The sequence below is a fragment of the Mustela nigripes genome, chromosome 6 (assembly GCF_022355385.1).
Source record: "Mustela nigripes isolate SB6536 chromosome 6, MUSNIG.SB6536, whole genome shotgun sequence".
NCBI lineage: Eukaryota > Metazoa > Chordata > Mammalia > Carnivora > Mustelidae > Mustela > Mustela nigripes.
Genome location: NC_081562.1, coordinates 112,592,496 through 112,617,694, shown reverse-complemented (window position 1 = coordinate 112,617,694; position 25,199 = coordinate 112,592,496). Strand labels below are relative to the sequence as shown.

At 40.1% G+C, this 25,199-nt stretch overlaps 1 protein-coding gene and 1 long non-coding RNA gene across 4 annotated transcripts in view; one reads left to right on the top strand and one right to left on the bottom strand.

Moving 5' to 3' along the window:
• NET1 (neuroepithelial cell transforming 1) overlaps positions 1-25,199 on the bottom strand; it is a 57,913-nt gene that overhangs the window by 5,481 nt on the left and 27,233 nt on the right. Inside the window, exons 1-2 of one of the 2 annotated variants that reach the window (XM_059403993.1) lie at positions 5,715-5,976; positions 362-469 (exon numbers count right to left, since the gene is read on the bottom strand). In XM_059403993.1, the coding sequence (XP_059259976.1) occupies positions 362-469; positions 5,715-5,807 (201 nt within the window). In that variant the 5' untranslated portion in view covers positions 5,808-5,976. Of the gene's footprint in view, positions 1-361; positions 470-5,714; positions 5,977-25,199 lie in introns of those variants that run through there. The other variant, XM_059403992.1, reaches the window with a different exon arrangement.
• On the top strand, positions 6,060-9,903 carry LOC132020018 (uncharacterized). Of its 2 annotated transcripts, XR_009404884.1 has the most exons (4): positions 6,060-6,334; positions 8,220-8,336; positions 8,921-9,160; positions 9,774-9,903. It is a non-coding gene; the product is annotated as an uncharacterized LOC132020018 (long non-coding RNA). The 2 variants fall into 2 exon arrangements; XR_009404883.1 differs by lacking the exon at positions 9,774-9,903 and having other exon boundaries at positions 8,921-9,723.

The window sequence follows — 25,199 nt, the reverse complement described above, 5'->3', positions numbered from 1 at the left end:
ATAGTAATTATTCCTTTTTTCTTAAAAAAAAAATAGACAAATTAAAAACAAAGTTCTGAGAATTTCTCAAGCTTCAATCTACCATTCTAAAATATTTATCAGCCAAAATTACATTTCTGGGAATAAAAACTACCTAAGACTGCTTTGATATAAGATGTAACGTAATATAATGGAGTTATATAAATACCATTCTCGTAAAAATATTCCTTACTAGCATGTTAAAAAAAAAACCCCAAAACTTTATGTTCAAATATAACAGTGTAAAACTGTTTGAACAACTCAAAGAAAAATACAAATTTTAGGCTTCTGTACAAAGTCCCCTTACTACATTACTCACCTCTCAGCCCCATCCCTTGCTTACCTGTATTGTTTGACCAAAGCGCCGGACTGCTCCATTTCTTACAGGAGAGATCAAATTTGCCAAGGATGTGACCCGAGCGAGAGGTCGAACTCTTTTATTGCTTGGCTCCTGTAAAAACAAAAACAGATTACACTAAATGTGTATTTAGGTGTAATGGTTTCAAACAAGTTTGGACAAAGTTGAACACTCTCAAAAACCAGTATTTGTACATTATAAAATAGAGAAACATGAAACTCTGAAAATGAATATTGTCCTTTATTGTTAAAATACTAAGAACACTATTGAGTAACCAGTAAACTATTAAAAAAACTAATGGTATGAGAAAGGCCAGCTAAGTATCACTTTGAGAACAGAACAAATATTATCACTGCACAAAAGAAAAACTAAAATGAAAACAAAGACACTAGATTCCAGAATTCTATAGAACTTTTTAGTTTAATATAGAGAGTCACTTTTAAAAAGTACCTTATTATTACGAAAAATTTCAAACACACACAAAAGTGAAAAGTAACAGCATCATGGATCCCAGTACTTATCCCTCGGCTTCCAGCAGTTTTTGGTGTGAGAATTGCTTCACCTATTTTAAAGCCAATCCCAGACATCATATCATTTCATTCTTAAGTACTTCAGTTAGAGAATAGCTTTTAAATAAACCTATCTGCTGCTGGAACGGGCCAACTTGGAAGGAAGAGCATCCCTGTTGTGGGATGTACGCAAGCAGAGGCGGGACAGGGTTAGGAGAGAACTCAGGGTCTGGATCAGACCGACTGGGCCCAAATCCTGGTTCTAGCACTTGCTAGGGAATGTCCTGGGCCTCAGTCTTCTCATATGTGAAATGGGACCAATATCAGACCTTCTCTTCTACAGTTGTTGTGAAGATTAAGTAAGATATGTTTAAGTGGCCTGAACAATGCCTAGAACACATTAAGTTTCTGCTATTACTAACATTCTTAGAGATATTTCCACTTACTACATAAACACTGGGATTTATGAGTAATTAGGTTCTCTTTCAAATATTTAATTTGTTAACTTCAAGGAAAAACAAATACAAGCTGAGAAGAAATAGTTATTCTACACATATTGTCTCAAAAATAATACTTTAGTAAACACATCACTTAATCATTCAAGAATCTCAAAGCTTAACAGATCACATTATTTTAATTTTACTGCTAGGGAAATGGAGGGACAGCATTAGGTGACTCCTACAGCTACTGAAATAAAGAACATCAGGCAGGTCTGTCTTTTTACATGTCTAAGGAATATATTTATTTGTATTTGGTGCTTTTGACAACTGTGGCATACTTGACAAAATAATTCTGATGATAATTCAGAAGGATATATAATTAAAAATAAAGAATAAAATAAAAATAAAATGTAAAAATTACCGTTGAGAAATGACAGATGAAAACTTTTCTTCTAAAAATTCTTTGATATGACTAATGTCATATAAAAAAACTAAGGGGTGAGAAAATGGAGTAAAAATAGTCCTCTTACTACTAATTTAAGAATAAAATGGCAGAAAGAGTTAAAATTCTCTGGAAAGAACCTTCAATGATTTGAATCTTCAATGACGCAAGACCTATTATAACTCCTAAAGATACACATTCATATCAGAAGGGAATGTGACTTACAAAGTAAGGAGACTGGGCAGATAAGGCCTTCAAAGACCAGCTCCGGTCTTTGAAGGCCCTAAGAGGTAGAGTTATAGACCAACTCTCTCCCAACAAAGTAATTAACCCCAAAGTAAAACTTTGAATATAAAACCACTAATGTGCAAATGTTAAATGAACTAAAAAAGAAGCCTTCAAGATATGTAGTAAAATGACACACTGTGTGGCCAAGGACATGTGCGGATGCCTTTACAACACACATCTGTGCAAGACTGAAGTGACACATGCATGCGCAGAAGGTCCGGCAGAAGGCATTCCTTTCTATTTAGTAAAGACAGTACAAAGAGTCTTCTGTTTGAGCAGAGATATAATTACCTCCTCACAAAGTAAGATATGCCAATGCTAACTAGAAACAAAGCAGTTGTCAGAAGGTTCTGTTCTACTTTTTGGAAACACGGGTTAATTCCTCTTCCCTGTTTAAAACGTAACAAATTTGACTTCCTAATAAGTCACAAGATCAGTCATTTCAACTTAACACATCTTTGGAAATGTGCTCTTCCCAGTGAACTTGGAAAGAAAAGTTAGTTTGGATGGGAGGACAAGAGCTTTGGGCCCATTTTATTTTATTTTATTAAAATCAGGTTAATGATAAAAAATTCTTATCTTTATAGGATCAGTTACTGTTCAACTACTTATTTCCTGGTAACTCAAAATTATGTGGTATTTAAAGTTAAGACTACAGAATTAAGATTTAATTGAATGCTAGTTATTATATAACAATTATATAAACAATAAAATGTTAATAAATAATAAAAAGTTAAAAGTAAAAAAAAGTTAGATGTTAAATATATCTAAAACATCTTTCTGAAATTAATACGCAGTCCACTTAGGGTGGTGGGCTGTTTACGGTGAGCAGTATTTGGTAGTTAAATGTGTTCTACAGTTCTTCAGAAAGCCATCTATCTCCCATCTTCACAAAGGACAGTCTTAGTTCATCTGATCTCAACTGTCTTGGTAAGAGTTCCAGGCTAGCTCAGTCACTAGAGCAAAAGACTCTTCAAATGCCCTGGTAAGTAAGTAAGTAAGAGCAGTACTAAATCAGGAATGGGGGGCGGGGTAGCTACCTCTGTACTTTTCACACATGTTTTTGGAGATCCAAAAGTAAAGGACCCACTCCCTCCCTAAAAGGACATATGTGATGAATGTTTAGGAGACACAACACAAACTTTTAGAATATATATTTCAAGAATATGAAAAATTTCAATAACTTAAAAAGTATGATTGAAATGTAAAGCTGAAGATGGTTCACCTCTAACCTTAGGATACGCATACAGTATTTGAGAAAAAATATCACACAGAAGAAATTTCTGTAGCGAAGTGACACAGATTAGGCAGTCACCTATTATATTATAGGGTCACCTTAAAGGACGGCACAAAAATTTCTTTTAAAATACAGGTTAGGATTCCACCTATGTAAGCTACAACCAAAAGGAGTTTTTCTTTAGAGATCCAGATGAACTGTCCAAATGATCTTGGTTTGGTTATTAAGAACCTAAACATTAGCACTGGTCACAAAACTATTTCAAAGACAGAATTTTTTGAGAACTGGTATTACATCCACATTTGCCACTTTGCACACACAGGATGCAGGCACAGTGTTTCGAGGTGAGGAAGGCAGAGAGGGGCAGGAGTCTACCTGTTTCACCATCACAAAAATAAGGCTTACGAGGTTTTACTGCTGCTGTTATTACCAGTCTGCAGTGCTATTAACAGTGTCGTGGCAAATACAAAAAGCTTAAAAAAAGCCAGTGCAGATGGTGAAACTATATACTCTCCTCAAAAGACACTCCGAACATCTAGGAGAATAAACAAGGAATACCAACAAGATTTCCATACACAAGAACTTTCTCCTATAGCCAATCTTCCACCAGGGCCAAAGTTCACAGAGATGGAAAAATACCCCAATACCTTGAACATAGATTTATGTTGTTTATTTTGGCGAGGTTTTAACCAGACTATCTAGTTCAGCCAGGCAATCACATGCATTATTTTGGCGAATCTGTTTTTAGACTGACTTTTTAACCAATTTATTTTGCTAATCCAGTTGTAAACAGAACATTGTTAAGATGCATTCTAAGTCTTTTACTAGGATGTACCTTGCACATAAAAACAAAAACATGGAAAACTTGTGAATACAGTTTTTTTTTTAAAATAAAAAGTTTTTTTCTACTAACGTCATGAAAGAGACTAGGAGGGTCTCTTCTATAGTCAACCAAATCAACACTTAAGAACAAACAAACAAAAAAATAGGGGCTCAGTCAGTAGAACATGAGACTCTTGACCCTGGGGTTATGAGTTTGAGCCCCACAATGGGCATAGAGTTTACTTAAAAAAAAAAATCATAGTTAAAAACAAGAACAAAAAACCCAGTATATATCTGGGTTTATTTGTTTGGGTTATTGGATGCATAATCTCTCATTGGCAAGAACTTTAAAATAAGAAAAAAGAAAAGAAAAAATATTTATAAAAGGATAAAAGAGTTAAAATTACATAGGATTTCTTTGCTTTCTACTTAGAAATAGTCAAATTTAGTCATTTATTTAAAGGCTGTTATTGCTAGTACTAAGAACCTAATAACATTCCTGTGTTTTAAATTTTTGGTATAAATATATGCCAGAAATATGGCTGGTGCCCAATACCAACCAAAAAAGACTAGTTCTTGATGGTCCAAAAGATGATCAGTTTCAGTCTTTACACTGATGACCATGTATGATTTGCCCTACTCAAAGGAAATGCTTACACATTTGAGAAAACTGAAACATAAAAGTAAAAACCAAAACCAAACGGGAAAAACAAAACAAAACAAAACAAAAACCCAAAGCTAAAGTCTACCAAAGGAAAGCACAACTCCTAAAGATGGCAGCACCGGAACTACCAGAAGATGTGTGTACGTCGGATACATGGCTTGCTGAGGCACAGGACAGACCGCGCGTATTGAAAATGTACCATTCGGTAAGTCTGGATGCGAGTACATAACTGCAAGACTATTAGCACAATGTAGATAAGAAGTATCCAGTTAACTGAACGCAGGAACACCAACTGTCCTCAAGGTGATAATGTGGCATATACCATAGAGTAAGCAGTAAAAATAGGAGGATCCATGTAGTATTCGATCAACTGTCAAAATTAAATAAAATGGCACAAAAATCACCTGACTTATTTTTCTAAGTGTTCATAAATACTTTTAAAACCATGACTTCAGACAATTAAAGCAGGAAGGGGAGAAGTAACCGAAATAATGGTTTCATGGTTTAAGTGTTTTAACTTTTTCCTTTCAAAAAAAAGTTGCACACATAAACTTATCAGATATGGAGAGAAAAATAAAAACAAGACAGCATTTCAGTTTCCATCTGTTCACTGGTGTGAAACTTGCACCGAAGGTTTTCTTATTTTCCTTCTACCCCGAAACACAGGTCCTCAGACTAGGTAATAGAAGCGCAAGTTAAAAAGAACAAAGTATTAAGCATCAGAAATGTGACCAATTTAACCAACTTCAGCCGCGTACGCATTTAAAGTCCTTTTTGTATAAAAGTCCGAGTACACTCCGGCTTCGCTGAGTCGAAACCTCATGCCCGCACAGAAATCCGGGTCCGGCCTCGCCACGAAGGCCCGCAGTGCGGTGTAGGGTCACCGTGCTCACAGGCTGGGGGACTCGCCCGGGTCTCGGGAAGCCGCGCACTCACCTCCTGCTCTCTGAAGGTCGGACTGCTGACGTCCAGGACCCGTATGGTCCTCTTGATGGGCAGCAGACCTCCCACCTCGTCATGAGCCACCATGCTGCCCTCGGTGCCCCGCACACCCTCAGTCGCCGGGAGCCGAGCCGCCCTACCGCGCGGCCCCGCGGGCGCACAGGCTTCCCCTCCGAGGCCCCGGCTCCCGGGCGGCCATCCGCCTCCGCGCTCCCTCGCGCCGCCACCGCTCTGCCGCAGCCGCGCGATCCACCCAGACCTCGGGGCTCCGGGGGCGGGGCGGGGCGGGGCGGGGCGGGGCGGGGGCGGAGCTGCGCACACGTGACCCAGCGTGCCGGCCCCGGCCCCCGGCGCTCCCTTTCCTCCTGCAGGCGGCTCCAGGAGACTGCAGGAGCTTGGGGGTTTCTGCAGCCCCTCCAGGCTCGAGGGGACCTTGGGTGCCTGTCCAGGCTTTCCCGGTCTCGGCGGCGTTCCGGAAGGGAACGAACCGCCTGTCCGCGCTACCTGCTCCAGCGCTCGCCACAGACGGGTGTCTTCTCAGACCGTGTCCCCCGGAAGGAGACCCAGCGGCGGCAACCTGACAACTTCTAGTCAGGGGCTGAGAGTCAGGCCCGGTAAGCGCGCGCCCGACAAGCCGGACGATGCGAGGCGCGTCTGGTGCGAGCGCACTCCGCACCGCCCGAGCCGCCGGGCCCTTCCGCGGTCCCCGGGCCGGCCGGCGGTCGGTCAGCCGGCTCTCCCGCAGGGCACATGCCTTCCCGGTGTGCCTCAGAAGCGCGCTTCCCGTGGGACACATGTTTCACACCCTGAACACAAAAAGGCGATTTCTAATAACGGAATCCTGCTCTATTCGGAAATGACTAATCCCGATCGGGTCCTAAAAGAGTCAAAAGGCCGTTTTAGAAAGGTGACTTGCACTTTACTGGTAGAGAAACGAGGTCCACAGCGCTGAGGTAGCTTACCTCAGGTCACACATTAATGACGGCCTCTTCTCCGGAAAAACACCGCTTATGTTGACTTGATAGGCCTGCGGAGCAGCAGACTGTCCCTGTCTTGGAAGGGAGGACTTTATCTTAACTGTACACTACTATGGATGACACAATGCCAGTAATTTGCAAAAAAGTTTCTGTTCTCAGGATTTAATAGGATCAGACAAATCTGAGCAATCTACGGAGAAGGCGCTATTCTAGATATCGTAGACGAGAAATAGATTTCCTATTTGCTCCTAAAGTGCTAACAGACCATTATGTAAACGTAGGCTACCCCAAGAGAGAAGTCAGACAGCTTCTGAAAATTCCCACGTCAGTTGTACAGCTAGCTACCAAGTGCCACAGGCGCTCAGCAGGAGAAGCCGCTTCCAGCAGTCTTCTGAGCAGAGACAGGGCTGGGAAACATGGGACAGAAGACATTGTATGATGTTATTTGACTGGAGCTGGAAGGCCACGTTATGTTCTTCATGGGCCCAAGTAAGGGAAAAGTGCAAGGATCTCCCAGAAGGGCATGAAGGAGTGAGCTCACACATTGCAGTCATGGGCTGTGGGTGAAGACAGATGAGCAGAGGATTTTATTGAGCAGGTGAGAGATAACAGAAGTTATGTTATGTGCAGGCTGATCTATCAGATGGTTTGAAAAACGACTGGCAACATAATACAAAAATCACAATCAGTTACCAAGAAGTTACCCTAAGGTAGGGACAGTGGGAAAGGAAAAGGACACATGCAAGGGGCCACACACTGAAAAGTCAAAGATGCCCACAATTTTAAAGTTAGGAGGAGAACTATTAATGCACATAAAGAAATACGGAAGAATGAGCTTTGAAAGAAAATTCCGAGTTTCATTTTTAGATCTACTGACGTGGTGGAAGAACATGAAAATGAAAATACTGGGCTAGTACTTGGAAATGCTGGACAAAGACTTGAAAGAGGCCAGAGGGCAGACTTGGACTGGGGAGTCACATACACAGGGATCAGAGTGGGAGCTAGGAGTGAATGAGATGCTTGGGAGAGAAAATCTGGACAAAAAGAACAAGGGTCTAAAGATCTAACTTTGGAGAGATGCCAAGGGAAAAAAGACTTATGCAAAAGGAATAGTCAGCAGAAAAGCAACATAGCAAGATGCCAAAGGAAGAAAAGGTGTTAATTACAGCAAAAAGGTTAAGAAGGGTAAGAAAAGCTGCATGGATTTAGTGATTACAAGTTTAATGAGGCCCTGGAGTGTGCTAGTTCAGTGGACTAAAGACAGAGGGTATACCAAGCAGAATAAGTAGGGAGCACAGACTATTTAGAATGACAAATAATCTATAAAAAACAATTTACTAAGGTTTGCAGGATGGTATAACTTCTTATAGGAAGCATTATGCTGCTCTTCTATAAATACCAATGTATTTTGTAGTCAAGATGATAATAATTCATCTTTTTGCTGAGATATTTAAAAAAAAATGGTGATTGGCTATATTTCATCATTTATCCTTTATTACCTGCCCATGCTTGTCACACATAGGCGGATATGTTTGGCTTTAAGGCCGGCTGACGGTGTGGAGAAGCCAGTACTATACAGCGGTGAAGCAGAAGGAGCTAAGCGATGGGCAGAGCCCGTTCCCTGATTCATAACTTATAGGTAAGAACATCGAGCTGCTCAAGCCCTCAAAGAGGAAAGGCTAGAACCCATGAGTCTTGTTCAGTTTCATTGGCTTAAAATGATCCAAGTGAGGCCCATACCTGATGGCCACTGAGTTTCATAAGGGAATACAGTCCTTACACTCAGGGAGAGTAGGGAAGAAGCTGCTAGGGTGATCTCATGGGTCTATTACCTGACATCTCTTTCCAGTGTTTTTCTATTTAGTTCTGAAAGAGGTACGGCCAAAATAGGGATTTCTCTCATTTCTCTCCTTTAGCTGAGGAAAATGTAAAAACTGAAAGCCTACAGGAGCCACAAAGGATTTAATGGTGAGAGTCACAGCACAAAAATCCCAATTCACCCACCCTACAATCTTCATTTCATTTTGAATGTTCAGGGTTGTCTTCCAAATGTAACTGAGACGATTGCAGACAGCATCTTACAAGGCAACGACAAACAGAGGATGTTCAATGAGCACCTGAGTGATGAGCCTGGGAGGATCCTGGCGCCAACAACGCTCCATAAAACCAGAGAGCTGAACGGGTCCTTTGAGGTCATTAACTTCTCCTCCTCTGTTTTCTTAGGAGGAAACTGAAGAACACCAGTGAAAAAAAGAAAGGAAAACAGTGTCCTGTCCCTGTGCTAGAAGCTTCATGCATGTTACTTACTTGGGCAGCTTTATGAAGTGTGTGTTACTAGTACCATCTTACAGATGGAGGAAGCCGGGTCTCAGAGTAAGAAACATGTCCAAAGCTGCAGAGTTAATCAGTGGCCGGACAGGCTTGAGTCTGGTCTGCCAGCTCCTGATACAGCACACCTTCCAGGTAAGATGGGAAATGCACCGCCGTCAGCACACTCGGTGCACACTCGGTGCACACTCGGTGCACACTCGGTGCTCAGTCAGGGCTGGCTGGCCGGCCTTCTGTGAGATGGGTCTCCTGGTCCCAGCTAGTGTTTGTGAAATAAATGGGAACACTTTGCAGAGAAGGAAATCATAAAAAAGTTGAGAGACTATTTGCCCTATAGCCTTTTTATAACAAGGCAAGTAAGTAAAAAGATTATAAAATAGTTCTGCTTCAGTTTTAGAGGCGGTCCTATTTCAATTGTTTAATGTTATTCACAGCTTATTAAGGCATGACTTACAAATATTACTAATTGCATAACTGAAGCACAGATTGGTTAAGTATCTTTTCTTTGCACAGAAAATCTAGAATTTATAAACTTAAAAACTGAGTTTTCTGGGAATAATTAAGCCTGTAAAAGATACCCGTTTTTGGTGAAAATACAGGTTTCCAAAGACCAGTTATAGTTATAACCTCTGTTCTTCTGCTTGTATGGAGCATTTGATGCTTTCTTTCCTAAAATATGAAGAAGGTAAAGAGAACATGGTTTCCCTTCTATAGAGAAAGGCTACTTACCTTTTCTCCTCTTTTTAAGGTGAAATCAGAATTCTGGAATTCAGATAAACTAGAGTTGAAGAATAATCATTACTTTTTCTGGTCTGGATACTGCTTGTTTTTATTTACTTTTGCCCGGAATAATAAGTAATTGGAAATTAGGCGAGGAAAGCCCTATTACAGAAAGAGAAAACAAAGTCTAAGCTCTCTGCTGACCTCTGCAGGATATATTTTGAAATGCAATTCCCAACCTGCTTTCTCTCAACTTTGTAACTATGTTTGTAAGGATCTTATGTAGATGGCTATATCAACAATCTTAATCTGTAGAGAAATATGGATAACAGTACAGATAACATCTGTTTCCTCAGCCCTTGTGTAGCTCTCATGTTTCATATTACTAAATTAAACATGTTTTAAAAGCATATAAGTGTATGAAAGTTGCTACAGTTCACAAGAAATATTTTAAGGGCTTTTTCTAAATACAAGAAAACTAAGTTCCACTTCAAAACTCTAAAATTTGGGGTGCCTGGGTGGCTCAGTCCATTACGTGTGTGCCTTCAGCTCACGTCATGATCCCAGGGTTCTGGGATAAAGCCCCGAAGAGGGCTTCCTCTCATCAGGGGATCTGTTTCTCCCTCTCCCTGCTTGAGTTCTATCTCAAATAAATGAACAAATCTAAGAAAATACAAACAAACAAACAAACAAACAAAAACCTCTAGAATTTAAGATTACAAATAACTACTATGTATTTCACTAAAAACAACTCAGTTTAAAAGAGAATTTTAAATCTTACTAAAGAAGGAAACACTGATTCAAACATGAACCAAAAGAAACTTCTAAAAAACCAAGTTCCAAAATATTTAGGAACTGGTTAAAAACAACAAAAAGGTGGGGCGCCGAGGTAGTTCAGTGGGTCAACTTTTGATTTTGGCTTAGGTCATGATCTCCTGGTTGGGAGATGGAGCCCCACATCCTCTCTGCACTTCCCCCACCCAAATAAATCTTTAAAACAAAACAACAAAAAGGCAGTTACTTGGACTAAATGAACATGAAAGAAGTTGGTAATACAGTTACATATAGATTTGAGTTTTAAAAAATCATTTGGATTAAAAATTTGACTGTCTCCAAGCTTTACTAAGAGCTGGGTTTGGAAAAAGATCAGTTCAGATCTTTATACTATTAACATGACTATCAACAGAATTCCTAATGGGCTAAGAAGTTTGGTATTCTCAAAACCCTGGTCCTTTTCGCAATAATACAAATTGCAAAAAAAAAAAAAATGCGGTATCAGTGCTCTTAGTGGTGACTTTTATCTCAAGGACATAGGGTAGCAAATAACTTCCAGTGTAATATAAGATCACTTAGGCTTGTGTAAGGGGATGTTGAGTGGGATTTTTCTCATGAAAGGAGGTTGAAACTCAGCTAAGGCTCAAATCTGAAGAGTAACGGTCCTATGTCCTGTGCCCATGTTTCCTCAGCTCACTTTTACATCAGTCATGGCTCCAGCAATCGGCTGTTCTAGGTCGCTCTTGCTGTCCACTCTGGGCTCCCTGAGTACTGGAATGGGCCATTTACACAGGTACCATGGGGTAGTCATTGACTAATGGAGCACAGGTGCTGGTGGATAGAAGCTCCCTCCTCAGTCCCTTCACAAGACGGTTCTGCAGTGTATCTTACACGGTTCTTCTGAAGATTCCGGCAAAAATAAGCCTGCTGCCCACAATGGTGACCAGCTTCAATGCAGATACTTGGTATTAGCTGCCTCCTTCTGTTTCAATTCCCCGTCCCTGGGACCAAACCTCAAAAAAGATTGTCAATGAGCTCATGTCTCAGGCTGATTTCTGGAAACGGAGACTGGCCCTGGACACTAGACACACAGAATGAGATTCTGGAACTGGGTCGCTCATTGGAAAAATGGTGGTAAGGTCTGTAGTTATTGATCGGTATGGATGGAATGAAGCAATGGCTCCTACAGGGGTTGTGGCACATGAAAAACATGGGGGGGGGTGGTTAACATTAACTGCAAAGGTTGTAGAGTTGGCTGGCTTCTGTTAATTGCTTTAAAAGCTTTGAAAAAGCAGCTGGTAACTTTCATAATGTTCTCAGAATCATTATGGCAGGAAGGGCCAAGTGGGAGCCCCTGAAATTCTATCCCCTACACTGAAGTCAAGATAATAAATAAAAGCAGTGTTGCATACCAAGGGAAAACACAGAGATAGTCATCAAAATTACAGCAGGCAGTAGTGAGTCTCCACTTCATTTCCATTCAATTAATCTGCAGGACTCCCACAATGAGATGGACTGTGGCAGCTAACAGTGGACTACTGTAAATTTCAGTGGTAGGTCTAATCTCAGTTGTTGGACAAGACGTAGATCCTTTATTGGAACAGATCAAGACATCCTCTAGCATTTGGTATACAGCTCTTGATATGGCCTGTGTGTTCTTTTCAATTCCCATTAGTGAAGAAGATCAAAAGTAGTTAGCTTATATTGTGTGAAGGAGAGCAGTTTCTATTTCATATCCTGAGCCTGTTAACTTTTCTCCTCTGTCAGAGTCCTAAGGGGCCTTGTGATCCGCAAAACATCATGTTAGTCCAGTAAACTGATGACATCAGTCAAATAGGACTTGGTGAGCAGGAAATGGCAAGTATTCTGGACACCCCAGGAAGTTGACATGCATGACATGAAAATTCTGGGGCTGCCACATTAGAAAAGTTTTAATAGGTCCAATGGCCTGTGGCCTGTGGCTTTCTGAGATCTCTCCTCCAAGCTAAAGAACAAGTTGTACCTGCATTCCCTAGCACTAGGAAGGGGCACAGCACTAGGTAAGACTTTACCTGTATTTGAAAATTCTGCTCTGACCCATTAATGGAGTCATCTGAAATGCAGTTTTGAGTGGAATCCAGAGCAGAAGAAGTCTCTGTAGCAGGTCTAGGCTGTGATACAAGCCGGTCCTGCTGCTCAGAACACGTGACCCAGCATATCTGCTAACGCTTGAGAGCTCTATGGCAGACAAAGAGGCCATGTGATGTCTCTGGCAAAGCTAGGAAAAGAAGTGCAATGCAGGTCCCTAGGGTTCTGAAGCTAGGCTAGGCTTTCCATGGTAGGAAACAGCCTGCTTTGTGAACAGCAGCTCCTGGAGTGCTATAGCAGCCCTAGTGAAGACTGAGGATCTGTCCACGGGACATCATGAGACTAATGCAATCAGAGGTGTCCAAAATGAACCACAGTCAAGCCTACCAAGTTACAGGTTTGGGGAGGTACAGTGGCAACCCATTATATGGTGGAAATGGCCTATTTGGAATTAAGCCTAAACAAGACCAAAGGGCACAAGTAAATTACATAAGTAGGTGTCCCCAGCTATCCCAGTACCCTGATGGCTAGCCCTTCAATTCTTCATTTGGTGGTGGTTCTTGGTAACCAACTGATAGAGGAGAAAAACTTGCCCTAGTTTCTGGGTAGATTGTTAGGAGCACTACTGCGGACCCCCCTACTGTACTACAGTGCCATTTAGGGGTCATCCTGAAGGACACTGGTACAAGGAAACACTTCCAGCAGGCAGAGCTGCAGGCAGTCATCCAATTTCTATGGAGGGAGCAAGGGCATGAAGTACAGATATATACAGGTTCCCGAGAGGTGGCGAATAGCTTGGCTAATTGCTCAGGGGCTTGGAAGGAACGAGATTTAAAAAAAAAAAAAAGGCTGAGAGAAATTTTGGAAAAGAGGCATATAAATGGACCTATGGATTGTGCACAACGTGGGAGGATCTTTGTCTCCTGTTATCAAGAGTACAAAGGTACTAGGTGCCTTGTAGGCACCAGGTAAAAACAGTGATTTATCCTATGCATATTGACAATTCTCTCTCCTAGACCATCACAGCACTCTGGAAGAGGCCCACAAAGACTGGCCGAAGCACAGGTATCAAGGGTATGTACAGATTCTCCAGCAGGGGCCCTCTTTTACCTCTGCCCCTAAAGAATGCCCCACCTGCCAGCAGTTGGGAAATGATGCTGAAATCTGGCCATACAGTTGTTTCCTGGGCAGAGCTGGTGGCTAGTTGATTACATCAGACCCTACTTGTACAGTATGCAGGGATTCACCCCTGCTGCAACAGCCATCTCCGCTGGACACTGAATGTCTTTCTGTATCTTTGGGCCCTGCTGGCACCATCACCAAAGGGCTTGCACAGTGCCTGCACTACTTGCATGAGATCCTACACAACACTGCCTCAGACTTTAGGACGCACTCTGTAGCAAAGGAGTTACAACAATGGAAAGAGAATCACTTGATCCACTGGTTCTCCTATATTCCCTGTTTCCAGAAGCGGACAGCATAACAGAGCGATGGCATTGTTTATTGAAGATTCAGGTACTGCAGCAGCTCAGGGTTAAAATTCTGCAGTGTTGGAACACTGTCCTTCAGAACACAATACATGTGAAACCGCCTATATATGGTCCTGTGTCCTCAAGAGCCATCAAACTAGGAATCAAGGGGTGGAAGAATTGGTCCTTCACATCAGCACTCCCAGATGTGGTGTTTCCCAGGCACAACCTGGCTCTCTGTAGCCACCAAGACTCAAAAAATGTAAACACACTAGGGGCTCAGACAAAGGACAAAGGTGGGGCAAGCAAGCCAGACCCACTGAAGTGCTGGCCAAGGGTGAAGGAAATCTCTTCCAGTGGTGGTGGAGGAAGATGTTCATCAGTTATGCTCTGTGTAGCAGCAGCCACTGTGCCTTGCTCTCTCTATTAGAACTCGCAGAGATGGCAGCTGGCCACGATCTAGAGGCCCCTGTGACAGATGGGATTTAAAGGAGTATATGAGCATATCTCTGCAGTACAGAGTGTACAGTGTCAACCAGCATTTGCAGCCTCCTTCTCATATTCTATACCCCTACCCCTTCATTAGTTGCACTACAGATCACTCTTTCTGCTCTAGGGCCTCTTGAATGTACCCTACAGGGAATCTGGACCAATGGAGGACGGGGCCAGGAGAGGAAATGCTGCTCCTCTGCCTGTGAGGATGCTTTCTCCGACTCCCCAGGGGCCCAGCTGCCAAGTCAACAACTTGCCTTGGAGCTTACTTTTCCTCCTTTTCCCAGCCCCTTATTTCCCCTGATAAAATATCTACATACAAGCCTTGCCTCCTCAGCCTCTACATTCTGGAGGAAACCCAGACTAAGACACCCATATTTCTCCCCCCACCCCCGTCTTTAAAGACTTTATTTATTTGAGTGAGTGAGAGAGAGAACACGAGTGGGGGGGAGGGGCAGAAGGAGAGGGAGAGGTATACTTTCCACTAGCAGGGAGCCCAATGCAGGGCTCAATCTCAGGACCCCAAGATCATGACCTGAGCTGAAGTCAGATGCCTGACTGACTGAGCCACGCAGGCGCCCCAAGACACCCATATTTCTAATTTGAGAAGGCATAAGCAAGTGGCACTAGCCACTGGCTCAGGGTGAGTAAAACCTGTTATGGGTGGTGCAGGAGTAGGGGAATGTGTTTCAATTATGGCTTCCCTGCAGGATTCATGCCTTACAGCCTGATCAGGGAATGAACAATTCATGCCCACAACAGCATCTCACTTCATCAGAAAAGGACTGAGAAAAAAAGCTGTTGGTACGGTCCTGCAGTTTCCCTGGAAAGAGACTATTCTCTCCTCTCTCCAAGCTATCCTTCCCTTGTGGACTTTCAAGAGGACAGAGGGCCAACATGGCACTGACCCCACATGAGTTTCTGGTTCCTCTAGTACAAAGAATAGAGGTGAGATTGAGGACATGGTCTTGCTGGGATGGTTGCATTCAGGTGGCCAAAGAACAGCATGAACTGGAAGGTGCATGGTATCCTACTGGCAAGACAGCATCCAGAAGTTGTGGCTAACCTAGCGATGGACCACCGATACCTCAGGGAACTTCACAGGAATGGATCCCTCATTAGCAGGATTTGATGGAGCCATTATTCCTTCTCACTGATCCCAAAGAGGATGAGATAGAACAGAAGTTACAAACCAAAATGAAAAGGATTGCTAATCTCATCCAGTCGGGTGAAGAGACATGACCCTGTTTCTCCCTTCTCCCTTGGAGGAGTCTGGGTCTCAAAAAGACGGGAAGAAGAGGCAGGCAATAAACAGAAAACATATCTCCTCTACAGACTTCTAGGGTTGCAGAGAGATATGACCTGCAGAGAGAGAGAGAATGCCTCCATAGAATGTAAGCTTCATGAGTGCAAAGACTATGTTTTGTTCTCTGAGTGTCTAGCACACAGAAGGAGCTCAATAATATAATAGATGAATGAATGAAGACTGAATATGCTGAGGAAAATAAAAAGCTGTGAATAAAATCTGAGATTAAAATTTTATCATTAAATACAGAAAACAGAGGCTTACAACTGGTTAAGTCCAAAAGTCTGCAACTTCTGAACAATCTTTACTGGCCCTAGCATAATTTAATTTATGGTTATACAGACTGAACAGAAGGATATGTTAAAAGAAATAGAAGTCATATTCTCAGAAAGGTAACAGAGGAAAATACATTAATGAAACTAAAGATTCTTATGGAAAAACAAAAAATTAGAGATCTTAGAAGTAAAAAAATTGTCAAAATTTTATTTATTGACAATACAGAAGTGTAAAATAGATACTAATGAAGAATTAGCAAGCTAGGAAATGGAGGAATTCTCCCAAAGAACAGCATACAATATTAAAGAGATGGAAATAATTTAAAAAAGAGATAATAAACATATAAAATAATTCCAGATTTTCCAAAATCTTCCCAAGTTCTAGAAGCAACAACTAGAGAGTAAGAGGATGAAAATAATCTAAAACTGAGAAAATTTCACAAGGCATTTCTGAAATAAATATAATTCTTTACAGTTAGAGGGTCTAAAAAATGCCAAACCAGATGAATAAAAAATTTAAGGAAAACTCTCAAACTATGAAAATATTAAATAAACGATCGCATCAAAAAATAAAACAAAAACAAGAGACTAAAAAACATTCCAAACACTGCAATATACATAATAAATCAGAGGCTATGAGCCATACAACATAAGGAACTTATTTTTCCCTTTTCCCCATTTAAAAAATTGTGATGAAATATATATAAAATTTACCATTTTAATCGTTTTCAAAAAAATTTTATTTACCTGAGAGAGAGAGTGGGCAGAAGGGAGTATGAGTGGAGGGAGGGGCAAAGGCAGGACAGCAGAGTCCCTCCTGAGCACCGAGCTGGACACGGGGCTCTAGTCCAGGACCTTGGGATCACAACCTGAGCCGAAGGTGTTTAACTCACTGAGCTATTCAGGCACCCCCAATTTTAATCATTTTTAAGGGTACCGTGCAGTAGCGGGGGCTCAGAAGCATTAAGTGCATTCACTGACATCATTGTGCAATCACCACCACCATGATTTGCTTCTGTCCTCTTTCTTCCCAAACAGAAACCCTGTACACATTAAACTGTAACTCCCCATTTCCCCCCTCCCCAACCCCTGGTAACCACTATGCTATGTCCTATCTCTATGAATTTGACTATTCTAGGTACTTCATATAAGCAAACTTATACAATATTTGTCCTTTTGTGTCTGGCTTATTTTGTTTAGCATAATGTTTTCAGGGTTCATCCATGCTGTATGGATGTATCAGAATTCAATTCCTCTTTAAAACTGAATATTTTATTGAATGTATATATCACATCTTGTTTATCCATAAGGGAGTTTCTTTCTGTTCCTAGTTTGTTGGTTTTTTTTTTTAATTAATCATGAAAGGGTGTTGGATTTTGTCTAATACTTTTTCTGTATCAATTGAAATGATCATGAGGTTTTTCTCCTCCTTAATTCTGTTAATGTGGACTTTAAAAACTACATTAATTGGTTTTCATTTGTTGAAGCACCCTCGCATGCCAGGAATCAATCTCACTTGGTCTTAGTGTATAATCCTAATAATATGCTGAATCCACTTCGCTGGTATCTTCTTGAAGAATACTTACAAGGGATATTGGTCTATAGTTTTCTTGTAGTATCTTTGGCTTTGGTATCAGGGTATTGCTGGCTTCATAGAGGGAGTTAAGAACTGTTCCCTCCTCTTCAATGTTTTCCAAGAATTTGAGAAGGACTGGCATTAATTCTCCTTTAAATGTTTGGTAGAATTCACCAATGAAGCCATCTGGTCCGTGGCTTTTCTTTCCTGGGAGGTGTTTTGATTACTCATTCAATCTCTTTAACAGTTATAGAACTATTCAGATGATTTCTGTGATTCAGTCTTGGTAGGTTTCTAGAAATCTATTCTCTTCATCTAGGTTATACAATCTGTTAGTGTATAATTGTTCACAGTTCTCTCTTATCCTTTTTATTTCTGTAAATTGGTAGCAATGTCTCCACTTTCATTTCTGACTTCAGTAATCTGAGTCTTCTCTTATTTTTTTAGTCAATTTACCTCAAGATTCATTGGTTTTATCTTTTCATTGATTTTTCTCCATTATTCTATTCCCTTTTTAATTAAAACCCACACAAATCTTTACTATTTCCTTCCTTCTGCTAGCTTGAATGTAACTTATTTGTCTTTTTGTAGTGACTTAAAGCATGACATTAGGTTGCTGATTTGAAGTTTTTTTTTTTTTTTTTTTTTTTTTTTAGAGAGCGAGCAAGTGAGCACGTAAGTAGGAGTTTGGGGGAGAGGGAGAGAGAATCTTAAACAGGCTCCATACCCAGCAGAGTCTGAAACAGGGCTTGATTTCACAACCCTGAAATCATGACCTGAGCCGAAATCTAGAGTTGGATGCTTAACTGAGCCACCCAGGTGCTCCAAGATCTTTCTCCTTTTTAATGTAAGAGTTTATAGCTATAAATTTCCCTCTTAGTTTTTTGCTTCATCCCACTAGTTTGGTATATTAGGTTTTCATTTTCATTTGTCTCAAAGCACTTCCCAATTTTCTTTGTAATGTCTTCTTTGACCCACTGGTTATTCAACACTGTGTTATTTAATTTCTACAGAATTATGAATTTTTCAGTTTTCCTTCTGTTCTTTCTAGTTTTATTCCATTGTGACTACAAAAATACTTTATATAATTTCAATCTTTTCAAACTGATTAAGGCTTTATATGTTCTATTCTGAAGAATGTTCTATGCGCACTTGAGAAAAATGTATATTCTGCTCTTATTGGATAGTTTCCTGTAGATGTCTGTTAGGTCCAACTGGTTTATGGTGGTGTTCAAGTCCTCTATTTCCTTATTAATTTTCTGTCTGGTTGTCTATCACAATTGGCAAAAATTTAAAAGATTACAAAAATTCAGGGTTGAGAAGGATGTAAAGACACGTTATCATAAACTGATGGAGAAGTATAAATTTGTAAAACTACTGGAAGGCAAGTGAACAACATTATCAAAACTGAAACTTGCAACCCAGCATTTCCATTTCTTGCGATCTGCATTAGAGGTTCCTTTGTACAGAAGGAGAAAACACAATGCAGCATTATTTTTAATGTGAAAAAATGGAAAATATATTAAAGGGCCATTCTTCAAGGACTGGTTAAGTAGATCATGGTACTTTACACTATGGAATATGATACGGCAATCTAAAAAGAATGAGGTAGCCTTATATGGTATTGATAAGAGATAAAGAGAAAAAAAGCAAGCTGAAGCACATGTACAGTATGATCATATACAGGTCACCATTACACACATTGTGTGGAATTATGTAAATAAACAGAAGGGAATCTGGAACACATCAAATAATAACTAGTTACTTCAGAGGATGAAGGCGATACAAGGAAACTTAAAAAAAAAGTTTAATTTTGAACAAAGACAATGTATTCTTGTATTACTTTTATAATTAAAAAGCAGACACAAGCATTTACATGCTAGAGCAGCGTAGGAATGATTCACAGTGATCTGGGAATGATTAACCTTAACGATAAACAGCTCTGGATACTTCAGTAGCTTCTCAGAGCATTATCAGGAGTAACTGTTTTATGTTTAACTTTTATTTTTTTGGCTAAGAAGAACCATTTTCTTATATCTATCCTCTGTTCCTCTTCACTTTCATCACCTGTACCAGCAAGTGGCTTTATTTTTTTGACCTATGTCACAGAAAAACAATGATTTATTCTATTATCTTACAGGGCACCAGCAGAGATCATAGGTTACATCAAAATTCAAGATGGGGGCAGTAATTAATAAGGTAAGCAGCTAGGGGTGCCTAGGTGGCACAGTAGGTTAAACCTCTGGCTCTTGGTTTCTGCTCAAGTCATGATCTCAAGGTTGTGAGATAGATCCCGGAGTCAGGCTCCTCCCCGAGTCAAGCTCCCTACTCAGTGCAGAGTCTGCTTAAATACGCTCTCCCTCTGCCCCTCTGCCTTGCACTCTCTCTCTCTATCAAATAAATAAACCTTTAAAAAAGCACTAAGTTAAGTAAGTCACTAGCTTTAGCATGCCATCTAGCTTCAAATTATTCAAATCTGTGCCTCAGAAAAATTACCAATATCCAGTCATCGTCTAAGAGGTGTGTTTGCCAAAAGTGAGATTTTATGAATCCAGGAACTAACAAAAGTTTATTGTAATCCTAAATAATCACAAATGTTTTAAAAATCATTTATAAGGAATAACATACATAACTCATTATTGTGTTTAATCTAAAATTTACATAGTACACCAATACTCAGTATAACACTTCAATATACTACTTAACTTATAAGAAAATGAAATCCCCAAATCTGAACATTCTGAAAAAGAAAAAGCCACATATATACACACACACACACACATACACACATTTCTTTTGAAGTGTTCTGGTTTGTGTTTTGAGTACTAACAGAGTTAAAGAAGTCTGGTCATAAAAATATGACTCAGTCTTACTCATCTCAGTATTATTTTACATGAACAAAGTAAAAAGTCACTTTGGACTCTACTATCAGAAGAAAAGAGCAAGGTTATGGTTGCTAACAAACAGAGACGAGAAACACCTTTGGGAGACAAATGTCATGTTCCTTTTAAGATGAGTAATTTTATACATAATATAGTAGTAAGGCAACCTGATAAAAGATAGTGCTAAAATTTTACTTGGAGACAAATTTGATAAAAAGCAACCACAACTTCACAATAAAGGAGCCAATGATTCCCCTACATGACAAATCCTTAACATCAGTATTAAATTCTTAATGTAAGATATCCAAAATCAAAATATATAATGCAATGCTCATGTTATATGTTTACCTAAGTCCAAAGTCTTACTTGAATCATATGACCCATTATTACTTTATCTGTTTATTCATTAAATATTTACTGAGCACCTATTATGTGTCAGGCCAGGTGGCTAGAGGATTGAACCACAGAGGTAAATAAAGCAATGGCTCCCAACAAGAGCCTCAAAAGACCATACAAACTGATTATATTTAGCATATTACATAATAACTGTTATATTTAGATGAAAGGCCATACAAAACACAGGGCTGGGAGAGTTGGCAGAGTATCCATTTCAGGGTATGTTTTTGGGGAGAGGGACAACTTTAAGAATGTCACATTCTAACTTAATGGTTAAGTTCTGGCTATACCTAAGTATTGCCGGGACAACTTAAAACAATAAAAACAAAACTCAGATGTTCCCAGGTCCCAAAGGCACCTATCCTCTTTCCCCCGTCTCCTCACATTCATGTAGTCTGGGATAGGGCTTAGCAGCACATTTCCTCCCTTAAAAACTCTCCAGGTAACTCTGACTTATAGCCAGAGTTGAATAATTATTTTCAAGACATAAGTATAGCTTAATGCTACTGTTATCATCACAACTTCACTGCTGACTTCTTTTTTCCTCATGAAATCCTAAACTGTTCCTGCTATTCAATTTTCCCTACCTAGAGGGATTATGGGAGGGGTAACCAGGCTAGGTTGGTAGGGGTGGGATTCAGGGAGGGGGTAAGACTCTGGAAAGGGTTCCTGGATATAATGAGCGGGAATAGGTAGGAAATCTCCAGGCAATTAAACCAAGTGAGGATGTATAAGGGAAAGGAAACAGGGATATGACTGAGAGCGAGATTTTGGAGAGATGGAGTGGGAGCTCATCATAATGGGGATTATATGTTAAGTAACATTTGGGTCTTATCTTTAAAGCAATGAATAGCTACTGAAAGAATTTAAGCAAGACCAAGGAGGAGGGACTGGGTGTGGGTCAGTCGGTTGAACATTTGGACTCTTGACTTGGCTCAGGTCATGATCTCAGGGTCATGAGATCGAGTCCATATTGGGCTCCACCCAGGGCACGGAGTCTGCTTGAGATTCTCTTTCCCTCCCTCTGCCCCTCCCCCACTTGCACGCACAGGTACATGCCCCCACCTCTTAAAAAAAAGATCAAAGAAAATCAATATGGCATCATAAAGAGGCTACAGTCAGGGAGGCCAGTTACAAGGCTGTAACTTGTAAGCAACTGAATAAAGGATGTGAAAATCAGACTGTGATCTGGCTTAAAGATTCAGATTAGGGAAGGGAGTCATCAGTTACACAAGCTGAATCTGGTGAGTGAATGAAGGGGCTCTCCAAAGAAAGATCATTAAGAAGAAAAAACTGATGAAGATGAAACCTTAGGAATGCTCTTTTCATCTCCACAGTCATCACTCCCCTTCCAGGCTTCCAGACACTCTACCAGGTCCTCACTAACCAGTACTTTCTACAGAGAAGGAAGGACTATAACTGCGGAAAATCTGTTCAAGAATCCAGAATATCCTTTCTGTTGATTTTCATAGGTCAATAAACTCTTCAGCCAATCATTTCCAGCCTTCAAACTGAGTGACCAATTAACCCCCTGTACTACTTCATTTCTTAGTTCTTCCTCATATATTTGACTCTTTCTAAAGAATTTATCATTCCTGACACACACATAACTTATTTTAATTCTTGCCATTTGTAGACGCCCCTTCTCTATCTGGGGTTGGTTTTCCCAGTTCATGTTCACTTCCATAAAAACTCAACTCCAAATCAAAACCTCCCTAAATCTTCTATTTCTCCCTCCTGTTCCTCTTCCTAACACTATCATACTTGTGTAACTATGCAGGTATGTTTTTGTCAGAGGGTCTCATTTCTGGCTTGGACATAGTCTTATCTCTAAGGTTAAGAATAGGACCTGAATCATTGTGGGTGCCCCACAAAATGTTTGTGGAATTAAAAAAAAAAAAAAAAAAAAAAAGGAGTAAAAGAATTTAGACTTAGTGAAGTTTTGAGTAAACAAAGATGATACTCAGTAAATTATTATTTCAAATTCATTCTTATCATAGTTGTACATAATTCCTTAGGTCTGGAAGAAATGGAGACTATATCATGACATACAGGTAGGTCTGGTTAATGTAACCTTTTTTTTTTTTTTTTTTAAGATTTTATTTATTTGACAGAGAAAGACAGAGAGAGGGAACACAAGCAGGGGAAGTGGGAGAGGGAGAAGCAGATGCTGAGCAGGGAGCCCAATGTGGGCCTTGAACCCAGCACCCTGGGATCATGACCTGAGCTGAACGCAGACACTTAATGACTGAGCCACCCAGGTGCCCTGTAACCAAACTTTTATAAAGATTTTTTTCTTGAGTATAACTCCACAGCTTGAAGAACATAGCAATAGTATATGCAAATGTATAACCACTGCCCCGAACCTGACAAATTTTGAAGGACAATAAAAAGTTTATCTTTGGCTTGTTGATAAGTATTAGTATCAGTGCATAATATACAATCTATGCTAAAAATTATAGCAATTCAAATAAGTCCAGTAAATTCAATGTCAATAAAATCTGCTAAAATTATATTGGTTTCAGAAGAAAGCTAAATTTGCTTTTCACCATTGAGAATAAAATGCAGGAGTCATAATTCTGAGACTGAGGTGATGGCAGCGACATAGTTTTTACAATTTTTCCAAATCCTTCCATGAAAACACACAGAACAAGGACAGCAAAACCAAAACCCCAAGGTCAATATGTCTAGAACTATGTGACAAGGTACGCATTCCCATGAACCCCAAAATACAAGTTAATGTGGATAAATTACCAACAACTCTAAGACTTATATAGCATCAGAAGAGAAAGGAGAAAAATAAAATATCTGCCACATCTGACTAGAGAAGAATCAGGAAACTACGGACAGCTACATGCTGCAGCTGCAGAGTAAGGTGTGTCATTGTGACCATGGCTATTAAAACCAGGAAGGGTTTTATCTACTAAAGGGTAGCAGTAAGGGGTTCATGGCTGGAACACATGAGTTTAGGACCTTCAAAGCTCCCTTCTAAGACAAAGCCCTACACTGTGGTGTAAATTCTGGGAACAGATTCAAGTCAAGTGGAATAGACATGACAGACATCCAGGAAAAGAGAAAGGTCCGATAAAAGTTGAGGAGGAAAACAGGTCCTGGAGAACTCAAAGTGTGTCTACTTTTATTATTTGTTTAAGACAAGAGAAGAGGAAGTTTAAAGTTATAAAGCTAGAAAAGCTTTCCTGACTCACGCCCCCTTTCTAAAGCCACTTTCATGTGGTAATGACCAATAGAAAAGAATCACAGTCAAATCCCATATGAAGTTTTCATAAGGAAAAAGCTATAAGGGAAAAGGTAATATCCCTACAAAAAATAAAAGCATGGTAGAAAAACATGCTCACAAAAAACCTACAATATTCCAAGACTAGCTTATAAAAGAGCATAAATCAAAATTAGAAAGGTGGCAAAATTAAGGAAGGAATTAGCAATAAAACACAATATCCAAAGCTTGAAGTCAGCAGTGAAGGATGCCTGCATGTTCTCTCCGTGGATGACCTCATCTTCTAGGGCCACGCCTCCTGTCTGATTCACCATTTGTTACTGACCAGGTTTTGGGACTCTGTAAGGGCAGATGTTAACTGTAGAAAACTGAGAGCAGCGTAAATACATTTTGTAGGTAGAGATGGAGATGAGGGTATTAATTTGTTTTGCATCTATTTAGCAATCTTATTCCAAACTGAGTGGAACCGAGCAATAGAAGCAAAGACAAGAAAAAAACTCAGATAAAGAAGGGGAGGCAAAAAAGAAAGCTCTCCGAAGCACGAGGCTGTGTTGTTATAAACCACTTGGTGAAGACGACAGAAGAGGGAGCCCTGGGGCCATGAAGGTGAAGACAGGCTACGACGGCGCACTCCTCTATCTTATCTTTAAGACCGGAAAATTTACTGCACTTAAAAAATGAGTAACAGAAAATAATCTTGAATCCCCTTTAAAACTATTATAAGAATACAGAAAATGTGAAGTAGAATAATGTCTCTGAGCATAAAATAAATTAGGAAATTACAGAAGCCATGAAAGAACATAAAACAGAAATTAGGTGGGTAGAGAAAGGAAGATTTGCAACGAGGTGAGAGAACTAAAAAAAGAACTAAAAATATAAGAATTATTTTAGAATTAAAAAAAAATGCCTATTGAATTAGGAGAAAAAAGAATACAAAAGGGAAGACAAGCTTGAAGACAAGCCTGGGTGGCTCATCTGACTC